Source organism: Dromiciops gliroides, chromosome 3 (genome assembly GCF_019393635.1).
Source record: "Dromiciops gliroides isolate mDroGli1 chromosome 3, mDroGli1.pri, whole genome shotgun sequence".
Classification (NCBI taxonomy): domain Eukaryota; kingdom Metazoa; phylum Chordata; class Mammalia; order Microbiotheria; family Microbiotheriidae; genus Dromiciops; species Dromiciops gliroides.
Window position 1 is genome coordinate 612,082,233 of NC_057863.1, and position 20,475 is coordinate 612,102,707.

A 20,475-nucleotide genomic window follows, 5' to 3' on the forward strand; every position below is an offset into this window, starting at 1 on the left:
CTCCTAAATAAACTATTATCTTATTCGATTGGATTTGTGTGCAAGAGGGTGTAATTCTTTAAAGAGCAATTCCTAAAGACCCAAACCCCAACTCTTACCCCAACCCCAAACCCCTACCCTATTTTCCCCACAACAGGAAAATGGGGCAAAGGTGTGAAGAGCTTTAAATGCCAAACTGGAGTTTGAATTTTGTCCTAGTTATAATAGGGAACTACTAGAGTTTATTAAGGAGATTGGCATAGACCTTCACTTTGGGGAGATTATTTTGGCAATTTTGTCGAAGATAGATTGGATGTAGAGAGAGTGGAGGCAGGAAGACTAATTTGGGGGCTGTAGTAATAGTCTGGAATGTATACTGGTATTGCCTAGAGGCTGTGAGGAGCACTAGGTAGGTATGAATAGGTTGTCACTCTATTTTGAATGGGGAATTACAAAAGATAACCTGGAGTAAAAGGTAGTCTGTTCCCAAATGTTAGATTTAAAAAAAAAAAAAGAATGTGAGTTCTTGAGACCCGAAGATAACCCATTTTGATCTGCTAATAGCCTCAGGTCAAAAGAAGCCCGGAAAGATCCTTCGCTTTGGGGTGATTTCCATCCCTCACGGGGGTGGGGGTGGGGATGGGAATACCATGGATGAGCGTCTTGAACAATGGGCCGAGGACCTAGACGGGTCTGCCAGCCCCCACAGATTAGACTGTGTATCAATTTGAGCATCTGAGTGAATCACTACTTGGGGTGCAGTAGCGCCCTGATGGGAGATAAATTTCCAAAGGCTGGATGGGGAATGATTGTTGGAGAGCTCGGAATAGCCTCAGTTTCCTTATCTGTAAAATGAGGGCCTTGGGATTACTTGGTCTCTAAGGTGTCTTTCCAAACAGAGCATTTAATGAGATTGTGATGAATGAGCTTTCCCAGAGACCTTCGTCTAAGGGCAGAGGGTGAAGGACAACTGAAAGAAGCAGCTTTGAGAAAGGGTGGAAGGGAACCAAGACTTTAAAGAGTAGTTTGGGCTTGCAGTAGGGGGCCCTCCACATCGCCCTGGAGGAGATGAGGTAGAGGAGAGATGGTCGGTGTCATTCTGTCATTCTCTGTTACTCAGTTATGAAGAAAAAGGACACGGGATAGGAGGTGGGCCAGAAATGCCTTGAGAGACTACATCTCCCAGCATGCACTATGCTCTTGGATGGTAGTGTTGGATGCTGCAGCAAAGAACTCTGGGAAGTGTAGTCCAGCTCGTAAAGCCTGTTGTCTATACGTGCCCCAGGTGAGGCGAATCGTTTCTAAGGTAGGATGGAGGCCATCTGATGTTAGCCAGCTGAGTCGTGGGTCCAGGTTCATGGGCGGTTCATCCACTCAGACCCTCCCTCCCCTCAACCCCCTGCGGGTGCGGGCCTAGTAGATTTCACTGGCTTAAAGAACTATGGGGGGAGGGTCAAAACCAAACATCCACCCACTCAAACACTAGCTCAAGGAGGTTGGAAGAGAGCCCTCCTTTCTCCTATCTCCTCCCTGCCAGGGAAGAGAAGAGACCCTATCTGGGTGAAGCGTTCCTCTGACGCCCCTCCCTCAGGTCTATTTAGCCCGTGGGGACGTGGCGGGGACCTGCAGTCAGTCTGCGCAAGAGCGCGAGAGGCGCGTCGGACGCTTCGGGAGCGCGCACGCGCCGCAGCGGGGAGTAAACGTCCAACGTCCGAGCGCGGGGGGTGTCGGGTCGCGTCGCGTCGCGTCGCGGTGGGCGCAGGGCTGGGCTGGGCCCGGGCTGTGCGGGCGGCGGCAGTGGTGACTGAGGGGCCGGGCCGAGTGCGTGCGGGAGCAGGCTGAAGCAGCGGCCTGTCCCTCCTCGCTAGCGGGCGGCGACGACCTCGGGGACACCATGGCCCCGCGGCTGCAGCTGGAGAAGGCCGCCTGGCGATGGGCGGAGACGGTGCGGCCCGAGGAGGTGTCGCAGGAGCACATCGAGGCGGCCTACCGCATCTGGCTGGAGCCCTGCATCCGGGGCGTGTGCAGGTGAGGCCCGGCCCCCGAGCCGGGGAGGGGGGGGCGGGACGTGGAGGTGCCGGGACGGGGGGGCTGCCAGCCCGGCCGCCGGGAGCCGCCGCCACCTCAACTGCGACCCTGCAGTCTCGGGCGCCGAGCCGGGCGCGCACCTTTCGAATTCCCCCAGGAGGAGTCAAGGCAACCAGTGCTTGTTAAATGCCTGCTGGGAGCCCGGCCCCCGCTGCGCCCCCCCCCGGGAGGCGGGAAGCGCCCCGAGGACTTCCCCGGCCCTCGACCTTCCCAAAGTTTGACCAGGACGCCCCTCCGCCACCTCGGGAGGGAGTCTTTAGTCTCGGCATTGTCACCCCCATTTGACACACTGGGAAACTGACGCCGAGACTTGCCCAGGGTCTTTTTAGTGCTCTCTGTAGGTTCTTGGCTATGTTATGGGAGTATTATGGGCTCCGGTTACCCACCTTCTCCGTGAGCTCAAGGGAAAACTCCTGGGGTTTCAAGGAAAAAGTTCCTTGACTTCCCCAGACAATTTCTGGGGTGACCGGGGCCCGTAATACTCCCATGACAATTAATATATGCCGCTTGACTCGGTTCGTGAAAGATAATTTAATTGTGGGGTGGAGTCGACTATAAGACTGGTTTAGTTGGGATCAAATGTGGACCCCCCCCCCATTAACATCTGAGTGAATTGAAACTCAGAAACTAAGTGACCTGTCTGAAATTAATGTGGCCAGTATGTATCAGAGGCAGGATTTGAATCCAGGTCCTTTAATTCCGGAGTTCGTGTTCTTTACACTGTTGAGTCTTGTCTGACTCTTTGTGAACCCCCTTGGGGTGTTTGGGAAACATACTGGAGTGGTTTGCCGCTTCCTTCTCCAGTTCGTTTTTACGAGAAAACGGACAAACAGCAGGGTTTAGTGACTTGCCTCCGGAGTTACACACAGCTGCTAAATCAAGTAGGAGTCCTGGATTTGAACTCAGGGCGACGAATCTTTCTGCCTCCAGGCCTGGCTCTATCCGCTGTTGCACCTAGCCGCCCACTTTGTATTGTAGAAATCTCTCTTGTAGTTCGCTAGCTTTGTATGTGTTGCTTGCCTTGGAAACTTCTTGGGCAGGAACTGTCTTTTGCCTCTTTTTGTATCCCCAGCACTTAGTGCCGTCAGGATGCCCTTAATAAATGTCTGTTGAATTGAATTTAAACCAGGAAAGTGAGGCTTCGAGAGGATATGTGGCATGTCCAGGTATTTGTACCCAGCATCTCACAACTTCTGTTATAGTTGGGAAGGAATGGTATGATTTGCCCACTTTATCAGTGGGCTGGGCTCAGGGTATCCTCGGTTCCTCACAAGGTGTTTTGTATTTGGCAGGAACTTGGTGGATACTTGTTAGATTGAGTTCTTAGAGGTCATAGCCCAACCCCCTTCCTTCCTTGTACTGAGGAGGAAACTGAGGACCAGAATTGGGAAAGAGGGGGGGGGGGGGAACAAATCCTTATTGACTGATGAAAACCTAGGTCCACTGACATCATATATTTGGGGAGAAAGTGAAATAAAATTTTCTCTTACCTAAAATGTCAACTCTTTGGGGGCAGAAGTGTTTTTCCAGGTGTAGCAAAATGCCTTGTTCCTGATTAGCCATCCTCGATGCTTGTTAGAGCATTTAGACAAGGAATGAATGAGTTCTCATTTTTTGTGAGATACAGCAAGCTGGAAGGCATAGTTAAGGATGGTAGGGAGTTTGAAATTCAGTTCAGTCCCGTTTTACTGATGAGGGGAAGTGACTTGCCCAGGGTCACTCAGCAAATAACAAGCTGTTAACATTAGACTAGGCTTCCATTTTTTTCCTGGTTTCTTTCTCATTGCTGTTCATAGGGGTTAGGATTTACCTTTTCACTGGAACTCATTGTACAGATATAATCAAATGTAAGATGAGTTTTGGTGGAGCAGTTTTTATAACTTAAAAGTATTCTGCCTCAATGACTCGACTTTTTTTGGGGGGGGCAATGAGGGTTAAGTGACTTGCCCAAGGTCACACAGCTAGTAAGTGTTAAGTGTCTGAAACCTCATTTGAACTCTGGTCCTCCTGAATCCAGGGCCAGTGCTTTATTTACTTTGACACCTAGCTGTCCCCGACTTCACTTTTCGTGGTAAATTCAAACATTTATTAAAAATCTACTTTGTACAGGTCTTGGCTAAATCAAGAGATTGTAAAAAGAAAGATAACCTTCTCCTTGACTTGAATGTGAAGTGTCAAGTTGATAATGTCTAAGAGAAGAGTGTTGGGTTTGGAGCCTAGGGTTTAAGCCTTGTACAAAATTAGAGGTTGGGGTGACTACTAGACTCTCTTACAGGTAAAGGTGAATGTAGAAAAGTACTTGGCAAACTTTGGAGGATTGGGGATCATGGAGGAAGGGGAAAAGAATCGTCCTGGTGGGCAGAGAGAGCTGAACTTCGTTCTTTGATAGGTGCATCTCTAGGCAGTATATGGTTTTAGTACAGCGTTAACATTGAACATTCTTAGTGATTCCCTTTGTACTCCTTTACATATTGTAGGGGACTGCTCTTCACTGATTCCATTTGTCTACCCACCTGCTCTTGGATGTAGTTAAGAGTCACTGTATTCAGGCTGGGTTTCCTAAGTTTCAGCATTGTTGACTAGGTGTTTTGTTAAGTGAAAGTGCACAGTAATGAGCATGGTATTGAGAATTTATCTTCAGAAAGAGAATATCTTCAGCAAACAAAGATTTAGTACTTTTCCATAGATCTTATCCTCTGGTTGGGGAAACAAAACAGCCTACACAACCAGAAGGAAAACACAAAACACATGAACATCAAGTGGAACCTTATATCTTGGAAAGTTGGAAGAGAAATAATCTGTGTTGTGTCCCCAGCCTCAGAAAAGCTGTTCATGGCATTTTTGAGGGAACCGACTTTTGCCAAGTCAACAAGCATTAAGCCCCCTTCTGGTGCTAAGCTCCAAGGATACAAAGAATATCAGAAGGCCCCAGCCTGCCCTCCAGGAGGAGCTCATGGTCTTCCGGGATGAGACCAGATGTAGACAACTGTACAAATAAAATACAGATAAGATAGTCATCTCCGGGAAGGTACTAGCATTAAGGGGCAGTAGGAAAGGGTTATTGCACAAGTTGGGATTTCTTTTCACTTGAGGCTTTCAGACCTCTTAGACATAAAGAAACTCAAATTTAGAGGTCAGTGGCAAATTCTAAAGTAGGGATACCTCCACCATACTGTGGAGGTCGAAAGAGACACAGAAAAGGGTAACCTGGAGTTAAAGCTCTGTATTTGGAGACCAGAGTAGCATAGGTAATTTTGGAGATTTGTCATTTTGTCAGTGAGCTTATAGAAACAATAGCTCCATGGTTGCTAAGTTGCTATGGCAAAAATATTGGATCCCTAGTGGCCAATCTTCTCTTAACGAACTCTTCCAGATTATTTTCTTAGTGGTCCCTAGATGATACACCAAGTTCCTCATTGCCCATATTTAAAACCTATCTAATTTTGTAGCATTTGGCCAAACATAATCTTGTGAACATAAAGTGAACACAAGGTCACTTTACCAGCATGACCTTTCCAGGCTTCGGAGGAGCATTCACCAGAAATGCTTGAGTTAGGTACTTAACATTCTGAATTTGCCTTGCTTGAATAATAGTTTATGCAGTACTTTCAGGTTTACATTGTTTTGTATATTTGATCTTTAATCTTATCACAAATTGAGACTACTTAACTTTGCAGTAAGATTTTTTTTCTCCCCTTTGGCTTTTATTTTTTTGATTTATTTTTTTTTTTTGGGTGGGGCAAAGAGGGTTAAGTGACTTGCCCAGGGTTTCACAGCTAGTAAGTGTCAAGTGTCAGAAGCTGGATTTGAACTCGGGTCCTTTTGAATCTTAAGGCCAGTGCCTTATCCACTGCACCCCTTAGCTGCCCCCCACCCCTTTGGCTTTTATAACCCTTAAAAACTTGACCCGACCCTACCTTATTCTTATTGTACATTACTTTTCTTCCTATGCACTACAGCTTGGCCAAACTGGCTTCCTTTTAATTTTAGTTTATTTTGAATGTAAAGCATCAAAATGATTTTCGTATGCGGAGTAAAATATTAAAAAGCTATAGAAACTGAATTTCCCATTTCACCCAAGCCTGCTTTTTAAAGAAAGTACCTAACAAATTAGGTGCATTACTTTGTAAATTGTCTTGTTTTCTTCTAAACTTATGTTCTCTTGTGAATTATAGGTGGCACAGTGGACAAAGCACTGGCCCTGGATTCAGGAGGAGACCTGTGAGTTCAAATCTGGCCTCAGACACTTGACACTTACTAGCTGTGTGAGGCAAGCCTCATTGCCCCGCCCCCCCAAAATTAAAAAAAGATATTTTCGTGACCATACATGTATATCTTATATCAAATTGCTTGCTCCTTCAATGAGGGAGTGAATTTGGAATGCAAAATTTAAAACATGTTAATTGTTTTTTATACATAATTGTAAAATATAAAATTTCAAAGAAACAATATGCCTGGAGATGAATCCAGTGTCACTGGATTAAGGAGTACATGGGTATAAACTAGGAAGGAGCTAGGTTACAAAGGGCTTTGAATGGCAAACAGCATTTTGTACTTGTGTCTGGAGGCAATAAGGAAAACCACTATTTTGGGGGGTGGGTAGTTTACATGGTCAGACCTGAGCTTTAGAAAAATCACTTTAGTGGCTAAATGGAGGGCGTACTGGAGTGAGGAGAAACTTGAAGAGAAGGCAGACTCAGGAGCAGCAGGCTGTTCTAATAGTACAGGTGTGATGGTGGCAGTGTCAGGATAGAAGGGCACCCATTGGAGAAAGGTTGTTAAAGGTTAAATGAACAGGCTTTGGGACTGGAAGGATGGTTTTGTTCTCAACAGTCATAAAGAGGTGGTGGCAGCCAGTATTTTGGGGGGAAAGGGAAGTTCTGTTTTGTCCAAGTCTACACTCAGATGTCTGAAAGGCAGTTGGAGATTCCAGATTGTTAGCTGAGAGGTTGAGGCAGATTAGGTAGACTTGAGAATCATCAAGATAGAGATGGTAATTAAATATATGGGAGCTGATAAGATCACTTGGTAAAGCTGATGAGATTACTTAATGAAGTAGGAAGAAGAAAGCCCCGGACAGAACACTGACACTTGCAATTAGATAAGGGTATGATCTGGGAGAGGATCCCTCAAAAGAGCCTGAGAAGGGGATCCTCAGATAGGAGAATGGAAAACCTAGAGAGATCAAGGAGAGTGATCAACAGACTCCAGGCTACAGAGAGGTCAAGGAGAATAAGCATCTTTACTTTTGTCAAAGTAAATTGGTTAGAAGGCCCTTGGGGAAGAGGAGAAAAGGAGCTTGCTGAGAACTAGTTTTTATATAAAGTGGTAAGTAAGCATCATAGTTTGAGGGAGTAATGGGAGGAGAAGCTTTGAGGAGGGATTTTTGAAAACTCTACATGAGTGGGATAGGTAAGTCGATAAGGGAATTAATAACAGGTTTGCCTAGCAGCAATGAGGTCCAGTTGAGGTTTTGTTAACATCTTTTTTTAAGTGACTTGCCCAGGGTCCTGCAGTGTGTCAAGTGTCTGAGGCCTGATTTCTTTTTTTTTCTTTTTTTTGGTGAGGCAATTGGAGTTAAGTGACTTGCCCAGGGTCACACAGCTAGTAAGTGTCAAGTGTCTGAGGCTGGATTTGAACTCAGGTCCTCCTGACTCCTGGGCCGGTGCTCTATCCACTGCACCACCTAGCTGCTCTTTGTAACATCTTCTGCCATATTCCAGTATCTGCTAGTTTTTATGGTAGAAGTTTTTAGGTCTTGTGTAATCCTATGGTCCTTTGATACTTGAATTGCTTCTTTCTAAATGCTTGCAGGTTTGGGGACATTGAAAGTTTATGGCTGTGCATAAAGCACTGGCCTTGGATTCAGGAGGACCTGAATTCAAATCCAGCCTCAGACACTTGACATTTAACTAGCTGTGTGACCCTGGGCAAGTCACTTAACCCTTATTGCCCTGCAAAAAAAAAAAAAGTTTATGGCTGAAGTTCCTGGGGCTTTTCCTGTGGGCTTCAGGAGGTCATTGATGGTTTCTTTCTATTTTCACTTAGTTCTTGGGTTCTAATAGTTCAGTTATTCCTATTTATGATTTCCTAAAATAGTCTCAGCTTTAAAAAATTTTTTTTTAAAGTTTAGTTCTCAAGAAATCCAATGTTTATTAATCTTTTTGTTTTGTCTTCTTTTGAGGGTTAAATAACTTGCCCAGGGTCACACAGCTAGTGTCAAGTGTCTAAGGCCAAATTTGAACTTCTGAATCCAGGACTGGTGCATTATCCACTGCGCCCCCTAACTACTCCCTATTCTGTTTTTAAACAGCTTACATTTCAAAAAAATTTTAAAAATCTGTTTTTTTTTCTTTTTCTTTGCTGGGCAGTGGGGGTTAAGTGACTTGTCCAGGGTCACACAGCTAGTAAGTGTCAAGTGTCTGAGGCCAGATTTGAACTCAGTTACTCCTGAATCCAGGACTGGTGCTTTATCCACTGCACCACCTAGCCGCCCCCTGATGTTTCTTGCTATATTTCATGAGGTCACTGATTTTGGTATGGTCTCTTGTTAGGGATTCTTATTTGGATAAGATTTACCAATTTCTTTTCTAAGATAATCTTCTAATAACTTTCATTTTTTAATCTCTTGCTTCATTTATTTTAGGTATGAATGTATATTTGTGAAAAGTGCAAAATGAAATTTATTATCTTTCCCCCAAACCTTTGCTCCTACCTCCTCTTACTGTAGAGGACAATACTTTCCTAGCAGCATCTCAGGCTCAACCTAGGCATCATCCTAGATTATATATATCCAAGCTTTTGCCATGGCAGATCTAATGCCACCTTCTCTGACACTGTGGCCACTCTAGTGCAGGCCCTGGTTACTTCATACCTGGACTATTGTAATAGTCTGTTGGGCCTGTCTGCCTCAATTCTCTACCCACTCCAGTCCTTCCTTCCATTCAGCCTCCAAAGTAATTTACCAAAATGCAGCTCTCCTACTTAGTAAAATCCAGCTGTTCCTTATCTTCAAGATCAAATACAAAATGCTATGATTTTCAAAGCTCTTCATAACTTACCCCCCTCCTTTTCCAGTTTTACACCTTACTCCCTCACAAACTCATCTAGTGACCCTGGTCTCCTGGCTGTTCCACAAACAAGACACTCCATTTCTTGGCTCTGGGCATTTTCCCTGATTGCCATATGCTTGGAGCACTCTTCATCTTCTGTCCTTACTGACTTGGCTGGATACATATTTGTTAGATTGTAAACTTTTTGAGGGCATGGACTGTCATTTGTTTTAATTCCCAGAGATTAGCGCAGTGCTTGTCACATAAAATGTGTTTATTGATTGAATGGTTCTCTGCAGTTTCAAAACTTAAAAAAAATTTTTTTCCCCAAAACTTCTTTAGAGGGGAACTTTAGATTTGTAATAATTGACACTAAAACTTGAGATACCTGGTTTACAGGATAAATAGGAGGATGCATCATGAAAGGCTTCTTGTAGAACCAAAGGTGGCAGTTGTAGCTGGGAATTGAATTTGAAGGTAGACAGGGAAGCCAAAGACAGATGAGGCAGGAGAGCATTCCGGGCATGAAAGACAGCCTGCAGAAGTGTCTGGAGTGTATTGTGAGGAATATCAAGACCAGTTATCACTGGATGTAGGACTGGGTCTAGAGTGGGTAAGGAGGTATTGGAGGGTTAAGGAGATTGGAAAGGTGTAGGTTATGTTGAACTGGCTTTCCTGTTTCCCTCCAGTTTCTGGCTGGCCCTGATCAGTTGGGTTTTTTTTTGTGAGGCAATGAGGGTTGTTACTTGCCCAGGATCTGAGGTTGGATTTGAACTCCTCCTGAATCCAGGTGCTTTATCCACTGTACCCTAGCTGCCCCCCCCGGGGTGCTTAAACTTTTAAAGTATTTTGGTAACTTTCAACATAACTGATTTCTTTTGTAATTTTGTATATTTTATACAAAATTGTATATTAGCTCAGTCATTGTGGTAACTGAAAGTGCAGGGATCCACAAGTAGTTTTTGCATAATTAAACATTACACTTACATGATGTTCCATATGTAGAAGCAGCCTGCTATCATGGATAAGAATGCTCTGATACAATGACCCTGGGCAAGTCACTTGAATTGAGTTCTCAGTGTCCTAGGCAACAGCTTAAGTGGTGGGGTACAGAGACAGAAGAGAAAACTCTTTGGCCTCAACGAATTTAAATTCTAATGGTAATGACAGCATGAGCCTGTATAGCTGTATACAAATCAGACACAAGGTAACATTGCAAGGGACAGCCCTGCCAGTTTGAGGCAGGAGGAAGGGGCCTCTTGGGGAATCTTGGAATTTTGGAATTGGAATCTTCCAGGGAGGGGAAAGTATTCAAGCTATTGGGGGGGGGGGAAGTATCCAGAGTCTTGCCAAGGCCCAGAAATGGATGCTGGAGTGTCCTGGGAGGAAGAGCAGGGAGGCCCACCAGGATAGTATAGCTGGACCATAAAAAGCAGGGAGGGAGAAAAGATGCCAAGTCTTGAAGAGCTTCAAACACCAAACTGCAGAGTTAAGATTTATTTCTTTCTAGAAATAATTGGGAGCAACTGGAGTTTAGAATAGGATGTTGCTACGGCTGGACATGTGGTTTAGGAAGGTCTTTGGCAGCTGTGGAGTTGATAGGGACTGTGGTTTGTACAGGCCGGGAGCCACAACATTTAGGAAAGGAAAAGGGAAGAACTCGAACAGCAGGCAGACGCCACTCATTGATTGCTGAGAAATGCGAACCACCATATGGGCCAACAGCTAAGTCCTAACCTTTTTGCCTCCATGTTGATGGCTGCTGACTGATCAGGATCTGGGTTGCTTAAGGTTGGGATGCTTGTGGCAGTTAAAATAGGACAACAGTGAAGTTCTCCTGACTTCCTTTTACTTGATGTTATAGGGTTATTAATTCGCCCAATTTTAGTATTGCTGTGTCTCAGGAAATAGGGAAGCCCAAGGATTAGGGAGAGACATAGGAAACTGCCGGTCAGTGGAACAGGCAGAACACAACATTATTGCTTAATTTCATCATCCTACATGGGAGCAGTTTGTGGTGCCCCCAAACAATTACAATAGTAACATTGAGGATCACTGATCACATATCACAGACAATAATAATAAAGTTTGAGAGCTGAAGAATTTGAGTCAAGCAAACACATGCTGTTGGGAAATTGTCACTGACAGGTGCTGAATGAGGGGTTACCACAAACCTTTAATTTGAGGTACACTAGTTGGTGGTCTTGGCTCTATTGCAGTCCATCTTCCACTCAGCTGTCATTTTACCAAAACACAGTTCTGACTATGTCCTAACTACTGAACAGACTGGCAATATCTCCCAAGATCAAATTTACAATCTTTTTTTTTTTTTTTTGCGGGGCAATGGGGGTTAAGTGACTTGCCCAGGGTCACACAGCTAGTAAGTGTTAAGTGTCTGAGGCCTGATTTGAACTCAGGTACTCCTGACTCCAGGGACGGTGCTCTTTCCACTGCGCCACCTAGCTGCCCCTTACAATCCTTTTTGACTTGTAAAAAAAAGCTTCATAACCTACCTCCGTCCTACCTTTGTAGCTTCCCTTGACCTTGATATTCCTTGCAAGCCTTGTCATTTTATTTACCATTTACCAAAATATTTGTATTATTTGCCATCAACAATAAAAAAGTAGTCTTGTCTTTTTGAGGTTGCAGTGAGTAACGTGGATGAGTGATTTTAGGGTGTATTTCTGATCATCTGGGGAAGTTTTTCTCTCTAGCAGGTTTCCAATCTAAGCAAAAGTACTAGAACCAGCCATCTGGAAATTACTTTATGCTGGAGAGGTTATGCTAATTGAGTACAGCTTGCTTTGCCAAGTCAGCATAGTCAATAAGCATGAAGAAGCCTGTGTTGTAGGAACCCATATTAGGCAAAGCCTGTATGTGATTAAAGATCTTCACTGGAAGCATATTCAAGAAAATTGTCATTGAGTGTTTCCTCCCCTGGCTTGCCTTCTGCCAAAGGATGCACTGATAGACAGGAAACTAGAAAGAGATGGAGAGAAAAGGCAGTAACGACATCTGTTTTGAATGGCCTGTGGGTAATTCGAGAGATTGCATCATATTTTCAGTTGTCAATAGTTAGAAATTTCCAACTATATGGCAAGTGTCTAAGGGACTGTAAGTGCTGTAAACTTGCTATTTTATAAGGTCAAGGGATGTTGATGCAAATTGTAATCCCTCTAAGGGGGAATTGTAGTTGTCTACACCGTGCCCACACATTTGTGTGTGAAAAGTAGCACTAACATTTGCCTGCTATATTTTTGTGTGAATGGCCCCAATAGGGGATCAGTCAACAAATCTAGTGTGATTTGAAGCCCTTTTTTCTGAGCTTCTGAAAGAAGTAACTGGCATGACTGACAGATGAGCTTTGTTCTGTTTTTACCCACTTGTTGCCCTCCCTCTGAGATTGTCCTGTATACATGTTGTTGGTATATGGTTATTTGCTTGTAGTCTCCCATGTTACAATGTGAGCTCCTTGAGATCAAGGGCTGTTTTTGCCTGGCACATACTAGGTACTTTTTCAACTTCACTTTATCTAATAAATAAGACCTAATTTTAACTCACTTTGACATGTCAGCAGTTAGTGTTTACATTGCCTCCGTTTCAAATAATAGGTGTTTTCATAGAATAATAGCATGGTAAGAGCCAGACAGAACCTTAGATATCTTGTCCAGTTCATTTTTCTTTTTTTTTTCTTTTCTTTTTTTTTTTTTTGGTGAGGCAATTGGGGTTAAGTGACTTGCCCAGGGTCACACAGCTGTGTCAGGTGTCTGAGGCTGGATTTGAACTCAGGTCCTCCCGAATCCAGGGCCAATGCTCTATCCACTGCGCCACCTAGCTGCCCCCATTTTTCTTTATAGTTGTATAAACATGCACTTTGGGTCCTGTGCATTGTAAGTGGCAGAGTAGGGACGCTATCCTAGGCTTCCTGAGTCTAAACACAGTATTTTACTTCCTTTCCATGGTAGTAAGAGGAAAAAAAGTTGTGGGAATATTTGAACCAGAATAAAATTGGGTACTAATCTCACTTTTGGGGAAAGTGCAATGGGATTTTTAGGAGTTGTTGATGAAAGGTGGAATAGAGAAGAAGGGTTGGTGTGAGGCATTTCTAATATGGTTCAGTTTGGGAAAGACATGGAACTCAGCATGAAAAAAAATTGGGGAATGAGTATCTTTTCTCTCCCAAGTCAACTGAAAGATGGAACATAGTCAGGGGCGGCTAGGTGGCGCAGTGTATAGAGCCCTGGCCCTGGATTCAGGAGTACCTGAGTTCAAATCTGGCCTCAGTGTATTAGATTGATCCACTCCATGTTCTAAGACAAGTGGCTTAGTTGATTGAATCTTCATGGTTCCAGAATTGAGCAGAGTAGGCAGGGAAGAAAGCTAGGATGTGTGTGGTAAAATCAGGACATGAGGGTAGAATATTTGTTGGGCTTCTTCTGGAATGATATAGATACTGAGGTAGCTGCTTTATACCAGAAAGGGGGGAAGAGGGAGAAAACAATGCATGGATGGCCTAACCCAGGATGTTGTGAAGAGAGGCTGGGCCTCTGCTGCTTGCTCTTTTTTATTACCTGTGTTGACTTGGGATGAGTCAGGGTTCTAAAGTGACTTGCCTAAGGTCACACAGCTAGTGTCGAGTGTCTGAGGCTGGATTTTAACTCGGGTCCTCCTGAATCCAGGGCCGTTGCTTTATCCACTGCATCACCTAGCTGTGTTTATTTTGCTGTGTTAGAGTTCATGCAAATCTTGAATAATTTCTCTGAATTGACATTCGTCATTCCCTATGGGGCAGCACTTCCATTAAATTCATGTGCATGTGTTTTCACTTAAACCACTTTGAGGCCCTTTGTTTAGAACATAATCAGATTTGGAGTTGTTGGATGACTGAGTTCTCAGTGAGATTTTTTTTTGGTACTGCTCCATCTTAACTTGTCAAGGTTAGGGATGGTCTTTGTCATTTTTTTTGTCCAGTGAGTACAATGCCTTGTTTACTTATTAGTTCATGAGGGAAGCGTTGTCTTGTCGTTTATTCTAGTTATTCAAGACAGGCGTCAAAACTAAAGTGATTCCATTCATTTTCTTTGTTAAAAAACAAATAACTGATCAGATCCAGGTAGTTAACTATTACTAATGTTAATTTATTGACTTTGCTTTGTAGAAGAAACTGCAAAGGGAACCCGAATTGCTTGGTTGGAATTGGAGAACATGTCTGGCTAGGGGAAATTGATGAAAACAGCTTTCACAACATTGATGATCCCAACTCTGAAAGGAGGAAAAAGGTAAAGCAGACATGTATAATAGAACATCTCACCTTGCAGCTTTCATTCCATTGTCTTTAGACTTGTTTAGTCTCTTAACATATTTTTGTTTGCCTTGCTCTACCACAAGGAGGAGGGGTGACAAGGACAGAGGTTTCCAGGACAGCATATTACCCTGCTAAGGAAAACTTGCCTTCTGTACAGAACTGACTTTTTTTTTTTGGCTGGGCAATGGGGGTTAAGTGACTTGCCCAGGGTCACACGACTAGTAAGTGTCAAGTGTCTGAGGCCGGATTTGAACTCAGGTACTCTTGAATCCAAGGCCGGTGCTTTATCCACTGCGCCACCTAGCCGCCCCCCAGAACTGACATTTGTAACAACTTTATTTTGGTCACAGATTTTATAGGTTTGCAGAAACCCATACATTTTTTATAAATTTTGCTTAAAAACTTTGGAGAATTTAAGAAATGGATTGGGATTATAGCAAGGTTAAGCTTTATTTTTCAGAAATATCTTTTGACAGAGCTGGAGGACAAAAATTGCCCCTAAGTGAATAGCAGGTTGTTTAGAAGAAAAGCCCCCACCAACAGTTCTTGTGTTTGAGTAGCTGGAGTATCTTTTTTTCCTTTGGAACCTTGGTGTCTTTCATTGCATTGCTGTTTGAATTGGTGTCAGTAGATGGCACTATGATTATTCTTCTGATAGGGAACCTGTATACTAGAAAGAACAGTGGGTTCTGAAATTGGATGACCTGAGCTCAGGTTCTGATTATATTATTGCTTAGCTAGCTGGGTGAACCAGGGAAGTCATTTAACCTCCCTGAACCAGTTTGGTGCTACTTTAGCCAGATAAGTGTCTATGCTTTCCTCCTCAGCTAGTCTATATGAAGTACTCTAGCCCTCACTTAAATCATGCTAGTGTTTCTATATACCTTTGTTTTGGGGGTTTTTTTGGCTGGGCAATGGGGGTTAAGTGACTTGCTCAGGGTCACACAGCTAGCTAGTTTATATTACAAAAGTCATGACCACATTTAATTTGTGGGTGGAGTATTGGCCTCACTTTGGAGGTCCAGTCTGCATTTTGGAAGAGAATTCAAATTCACATTCTAGAAGGCAACACAACTTGGAGAAATTGATCTCTTTTGCTTTCCTCTTACTTGGTTTACTGAATAACCTTTTTCTTCTAGTCCCTTTGGGGGCATCAAAACTAAGTAACCTGGGTAAAGTGCCATCCCTTCATTTGAACCCTGAGTTCAAATCTGGCCTCAGATACTTGACACTTCTGGCTATGTGACCCTGGGCAAGTCACTTAACCCTCATTGCCCCACATAAACAAACAAATAAAAACTAAGTAACCTGGTAGCCTGGTCTAAGAACTTATCAGTGTCCCAAAACATCCTTGAGCCATAGAAGCATATTTGCAGCAAACTAGAAAGAAGTTAGCTAGCCTGGTCGTGCCAGTGTAATAAAGGTCAGATTGGCACTATTCCAACCAGACTATAGAAGGGGTATTCTGGAGCTATGGGAAGTAACAGTGCATTTTGATGAGAATTTCACAATAGCAAAGGAAAGAAGCTATTGTCTCACTGAATTCTTATTAGAGCTTCTTCAATGTTGCATTTTCCAAATAATACATAGTTTCTTTATTTGTATTCTAACATGCATTATGATATCGTCACTTTGTTTCTACATGGACAGTAAAATTTAAATGCAGTCTTTTAAAGAATATTCTTGGTGTGAGTGATCACATAATCCCAGCTACTTGGGATAACTGACATTGTGGCTTCAGGCTATGTGCTCCTGGAGTCTGGCTTCAGTATGGTGATCCTCCAGAAAGAGATTATATTGGGGTACAGAAACCTAGGTCATGAACAACATTTATATCACAGTAGGTTTGGGCCCTTGATAAAGGTTCCTTAACCTGTTGGTCTCTAGACCCCATATAGGGTCATGTAACAGAACGTGAAGATTGCGAAAAACTTGGCAACAGTAAAATGTTATATATACCTATTTCATATACCTGGGGTCACATAAAAAGTTCTTGGGTGGAAAAAGTTTAAAAAAGATTTAAAAAATGTTAAAGCATTGATCTTGTTTATATCAAAGAAGTAAGCTTTTTTTTTTTTTAAAGGGAGAATTCAGTAAAATCAATGCATAAAAAAAAAATCTCATTACATGCCATGTTCAGTGCCTGTGGCCCAGACTTCCATAAAAGAGGTTCATAAGTGACTACTAAAGCTCTTTGGCCTGGAAATCACACTGCTAGGCACACATTCCAAGGCCACTGACAAAAACAGAAGCTCTCCCTAGCCTTGAATACTGATGGTGGGAGACCATTTTTGTGGTATCAAACTGGGAACAAAGCTGAATAAATAGGGTCATCTAGATTTGTCTCTTTGCTACTACAAAAGAGGGCTGCTCTCTTGATTTTTACTTTACATGGCTGGCCTTTACTTTTGTGTATATGTCTAATCAGCTGAATCTTGGTTCAAAGTATTTGCACGTTGAGATTTTTCTTCAGCTTATTCCCCCCAAATCTCACTTTAAGGGTTTAAGGACACCATTAGACCAGAAACGAAGAGCACAGTATATCCACGTGCTGGCAGCTCTGCCCTACTAGTCTAGTAGTAGTAGGATAAATAACTTGAACAAGGATTACTCTTTTCTTTATATTCTATTTTCCTTTTTCCAACCTCAAATAAAGGTACCCCAAAATCGTTATGCACAGGCAAACAATGAATCCCTACATTGACCATAACCAAGAAAAATAATTCATGATGTGTGTACCACATCCATATCTGTCATGGGTACACTGGAATTCCTGCTTTGTAATTGGTATTACAAAGTTCTTAATGTTTTTTACAGGTAAGCAAATAGTATGAATCTTTTGAAGACTACTAGGTTTTTGGGGGGGTAGGGTAGTGAGGGTTAAGTGACTTGCCCAAGGTCACATAGCTAGGAAGTGTCTGAGGCCAGATTAGAACCCAGGCCCTCCTGAATCCAGGGCCTGTGCTTTATCCACTGTACCACCTAGCTGACCTGAAGACTACCTGTTTTAAAAGATTTTTGCCATACCTCTCAATTGAAGTATTAGACTGCTAGAAAATCTATGCTAATTTAATAAATCTTGACGATATAAAACTTAGTCAGAAGTTGATTCTTAAAATTACGAATGTTTGGTTTGATCAAATTACTGTTTTTTTTTTTAATTAGGAAAACTCATTATGTTTTGTTTTTGTTTTTCAATTATAGAACTCATTTGTGGGTCTAACAAACCTTGGAGCAACGTGCTATGTGAATACTTTTCTTCAGGTTTGGTTTCTTAACCTGGAGCTTAGGCAGGCTCTGTATTTATGTCCGAGTACCTGTGGAGACCACATGATGGGAGATGGTATACAGGAGGAGAAAGGTTAGTGAAAGGAGCATGATCAGCTTTATTTTCTGTAAATTCTCTATCCAGGTGTACAGACAGGTTGGATCTGCAAATAGTTTGAGCAATTTCAGTCTTAATTGAATATACAGAAAGTTCTTGCTTAAGTAGTTTATGGTTTTTTCTAGTTTTTTATGAAATACATTTTTATGCTTGTAGACTGTTGCAATCTGTTTAAAAGGAGATTGGCTAGAAATGGGATAACAGTAGCATAGCAATGAGATTTGAACTTGTATTTGATAAGTATAAGATAAGTATATATCCGTGGATATGCATCATTGTTATTAGTCTTTAGATCTCAGAATTTGTATACAAGTTTATCTGTTTCTAAACAAATCTTCTTTAGAGCATCTTGCCACAAGTAGCCATCTACCTACCACTTTGTTTTGTGCCTGGTATAGATGCTAGTTTTTGTTCCATTATCTTTGTTTTCTTTTGGTATCACCATTAGTTTAGGCAGGTTTAAAAAATAGTAAATCTCATATTCAGTTATTTTGGGATTAGAGATTTGAATACCCCAAACTGGATTACTGTATAAACTGCTAGAGTTGGAGTTTCTTCTCAGAAAGGGTTGTTAGCATAAGGAGTCACAATAAGCTCATTTTACATTATTTTTAAAGCACTTGAGCCCATTATTTTTCTTAAATATTAGCACATTAAAAGATCTTATAAGCAGCTGTAAACTTTAATATCTGGTAAGAATGATTATTGGCTGAGGTACAAAGGAAATGACAAGATTTTAATGTATAATAAAACTCTTCCATAGATTATGAACCTCAAACCATTTGTGAGCATCTCCAGTACCTGTTTGCTTTGCTGCAGAACAGTAATAGACGGTACATCGATCCATCAGGTTTTGTTAAAGCCTTAGGCTTGGACACAGGACAACAGCAGGTAACGTTGGTCTTGGAAGGAAATTAGAAACACCATCGGCACTTAAGTTAAAAGACTTGATGAATTTATATAAATTATTGATAAAACACTTAAATTTCTCCTAGTAATTCCCTCCCCATTTCCCGTTCCCAGAAAGCCAACCCATATAACAGGGAAAAAAGAAGAAAAAATGGGCCAAGCCAGTTAATGGAAAAAGTCTGAAAACAAGTAGTGTTCCCATGCTCATGTCTTCCCATTTATTCTTTGGTGACACATTTTTATTAGTAATTCACAACATTCAGTTTTGTCTTATGCTAGTGGTTTTTACATTTATATTGTCATTGTATTTACTTCACTTTGTATCACTTCCTGTAAGTCTTAACATACTTGTTAGAGCATAGTGGTATTATATTCGTGTACCACAGATTTGTTTATCCATTCTCCAGTCTTTGGCTTTCTACATTGTTTCTAGTTTTTTGCTACCACAAAAAGTGCAACCATAAATTTTGGAATATATGGAAAGCTTTTTTTACTCCATGATCTCTTTGGAGTATATACTTAGTAGAATGTTTGGGTGTAAAAATCTGAGCATTTTAGATACTTTTAATTTTGTAATTCCAAATTTCTTTCCATGATGGTTGTGGATTCACAGTTCCATCAACAATGTACTGTTAACATGCATTAATGCAGTAATAAGAGAAGAAAATACAACACTGACGTTTCACTCCATACCCAACAAATTGGTAAAGATTACAGAAGATTGGAAGAGTGAGTGAGTGTTGGAAGGGTTTATTGTCCTAGGCCTGAGATCACACAAATTCGTAACTTCCTAAATATCTCTGTTTAGAATATTTTATCTTTTAATTTTCTGTTATGCTTTTACCTAATTTCAATTTTTCTCAAATTTTGGAAGTATATTATGAATACAAATTGGGCAGAGTGACTAGAATGCAGACTTTATACCACCTTGAAACTTAATTATCTTGGGAAGTTATTTAAGTCTTAAGGAGTTGCCTGAGGCTTAAAACAGTTCTAGATTGGTGGTCATCTGTGTGGCAGAGGAATGCCCACACCACTTAAATAATAATTGAGACTGGACAAACATGTTGCTAAATGGATGGATAGATGGATGTATAGGTGAAGTTCTCTTCCATTGCATTGTTGAGCAATGGAACTACCAAGAGAGTCGGAGAGAGCTCTGATGACTTCTCCCAAGTTGGCTATAGAAACTTTTTCCCCCACCTTCCCGGTGCCATTCTGTGGCATTTATGTAGCAGTTGGCAAATGCAAGCACGAAGGGATTTTAATAGACCATTTTTGACAGTAATACTCAGATCAGTGAAGGACTGCTGCTAAAATGTTGAAGTATATACATTTAGGGGCTATCTGTGCTATTTTAGTCACTTTCTGTTTTAAATGGTCAAGCCTAGGAACCTAGCCCTCCTTTATAATATTGCTGATAGGTAAATATCCAAACAGCTGTTCATTCACAAGTATTTATACACTGACTATCTACAAGTCCTTGTTCTTACATTTAGAGTATGGGGGGGCTATGGAGTTATTTAATTTCTTATTTGTAAACAAGTCAAGGGCAGGGTTTGATTTTTTTTTTTTCCTTTTAAATATTAGGATGCCCAAGAGTTTTCAAAGCTGTTTATGTCTTTATTGGAGGATACTTTGTCTAAGCAGAAGAATCCAGATGTACGGAACATCGTCCAGCAGCAGTTTTGTGGGGAATATGCGTATGTCACTGTGTAAGTTTTATGAGTCACTTTGGTATTTAGAAATGTAAGCGA

General features: G+C 41.9%; 1 protein-coding gene across 2 annotated transcripts in view; it reads left to right on the forward strand.

The window, feature by feature from the left end:
* Window positions 1-1,711: 1,711 nt before the first annotated feature.
* The window catches only part of USP48 (ubiquitin specific peptidase 48), a 56,653-nt gene continuing 37,889 nt past the window's right edge, over window positions 1,712-20,475 (forward strand). For both annotated transcript variants that reach the window (XM_043994733.1, XM_043994735.1), the window contains exons 1-5: window positions 1,712-2,007; window positions 14,278-14,398; window positions 17,629-17,785; window positions 18,573-18,700; window positions 20,309-20,433. In XM_043994733.1, the coding sequence (XP_043850668.1) occupies window positions 1,874-2,007; window positions 14,278-14,398; window positions 17,629-17,785; window positions 18,573-18,700; window positions 20,309-20,433 (665 nt within the window). In that variant the 5' untranslated portion in view covers window positions 1,712-1,873. The remainder of the gene's footprint in view (window positions 2,008-14,277; window positions 14,399-17,628; window positions 17,786-18,572; window positions 18,701-20,308; window positions 20,434-20,475) is intronic.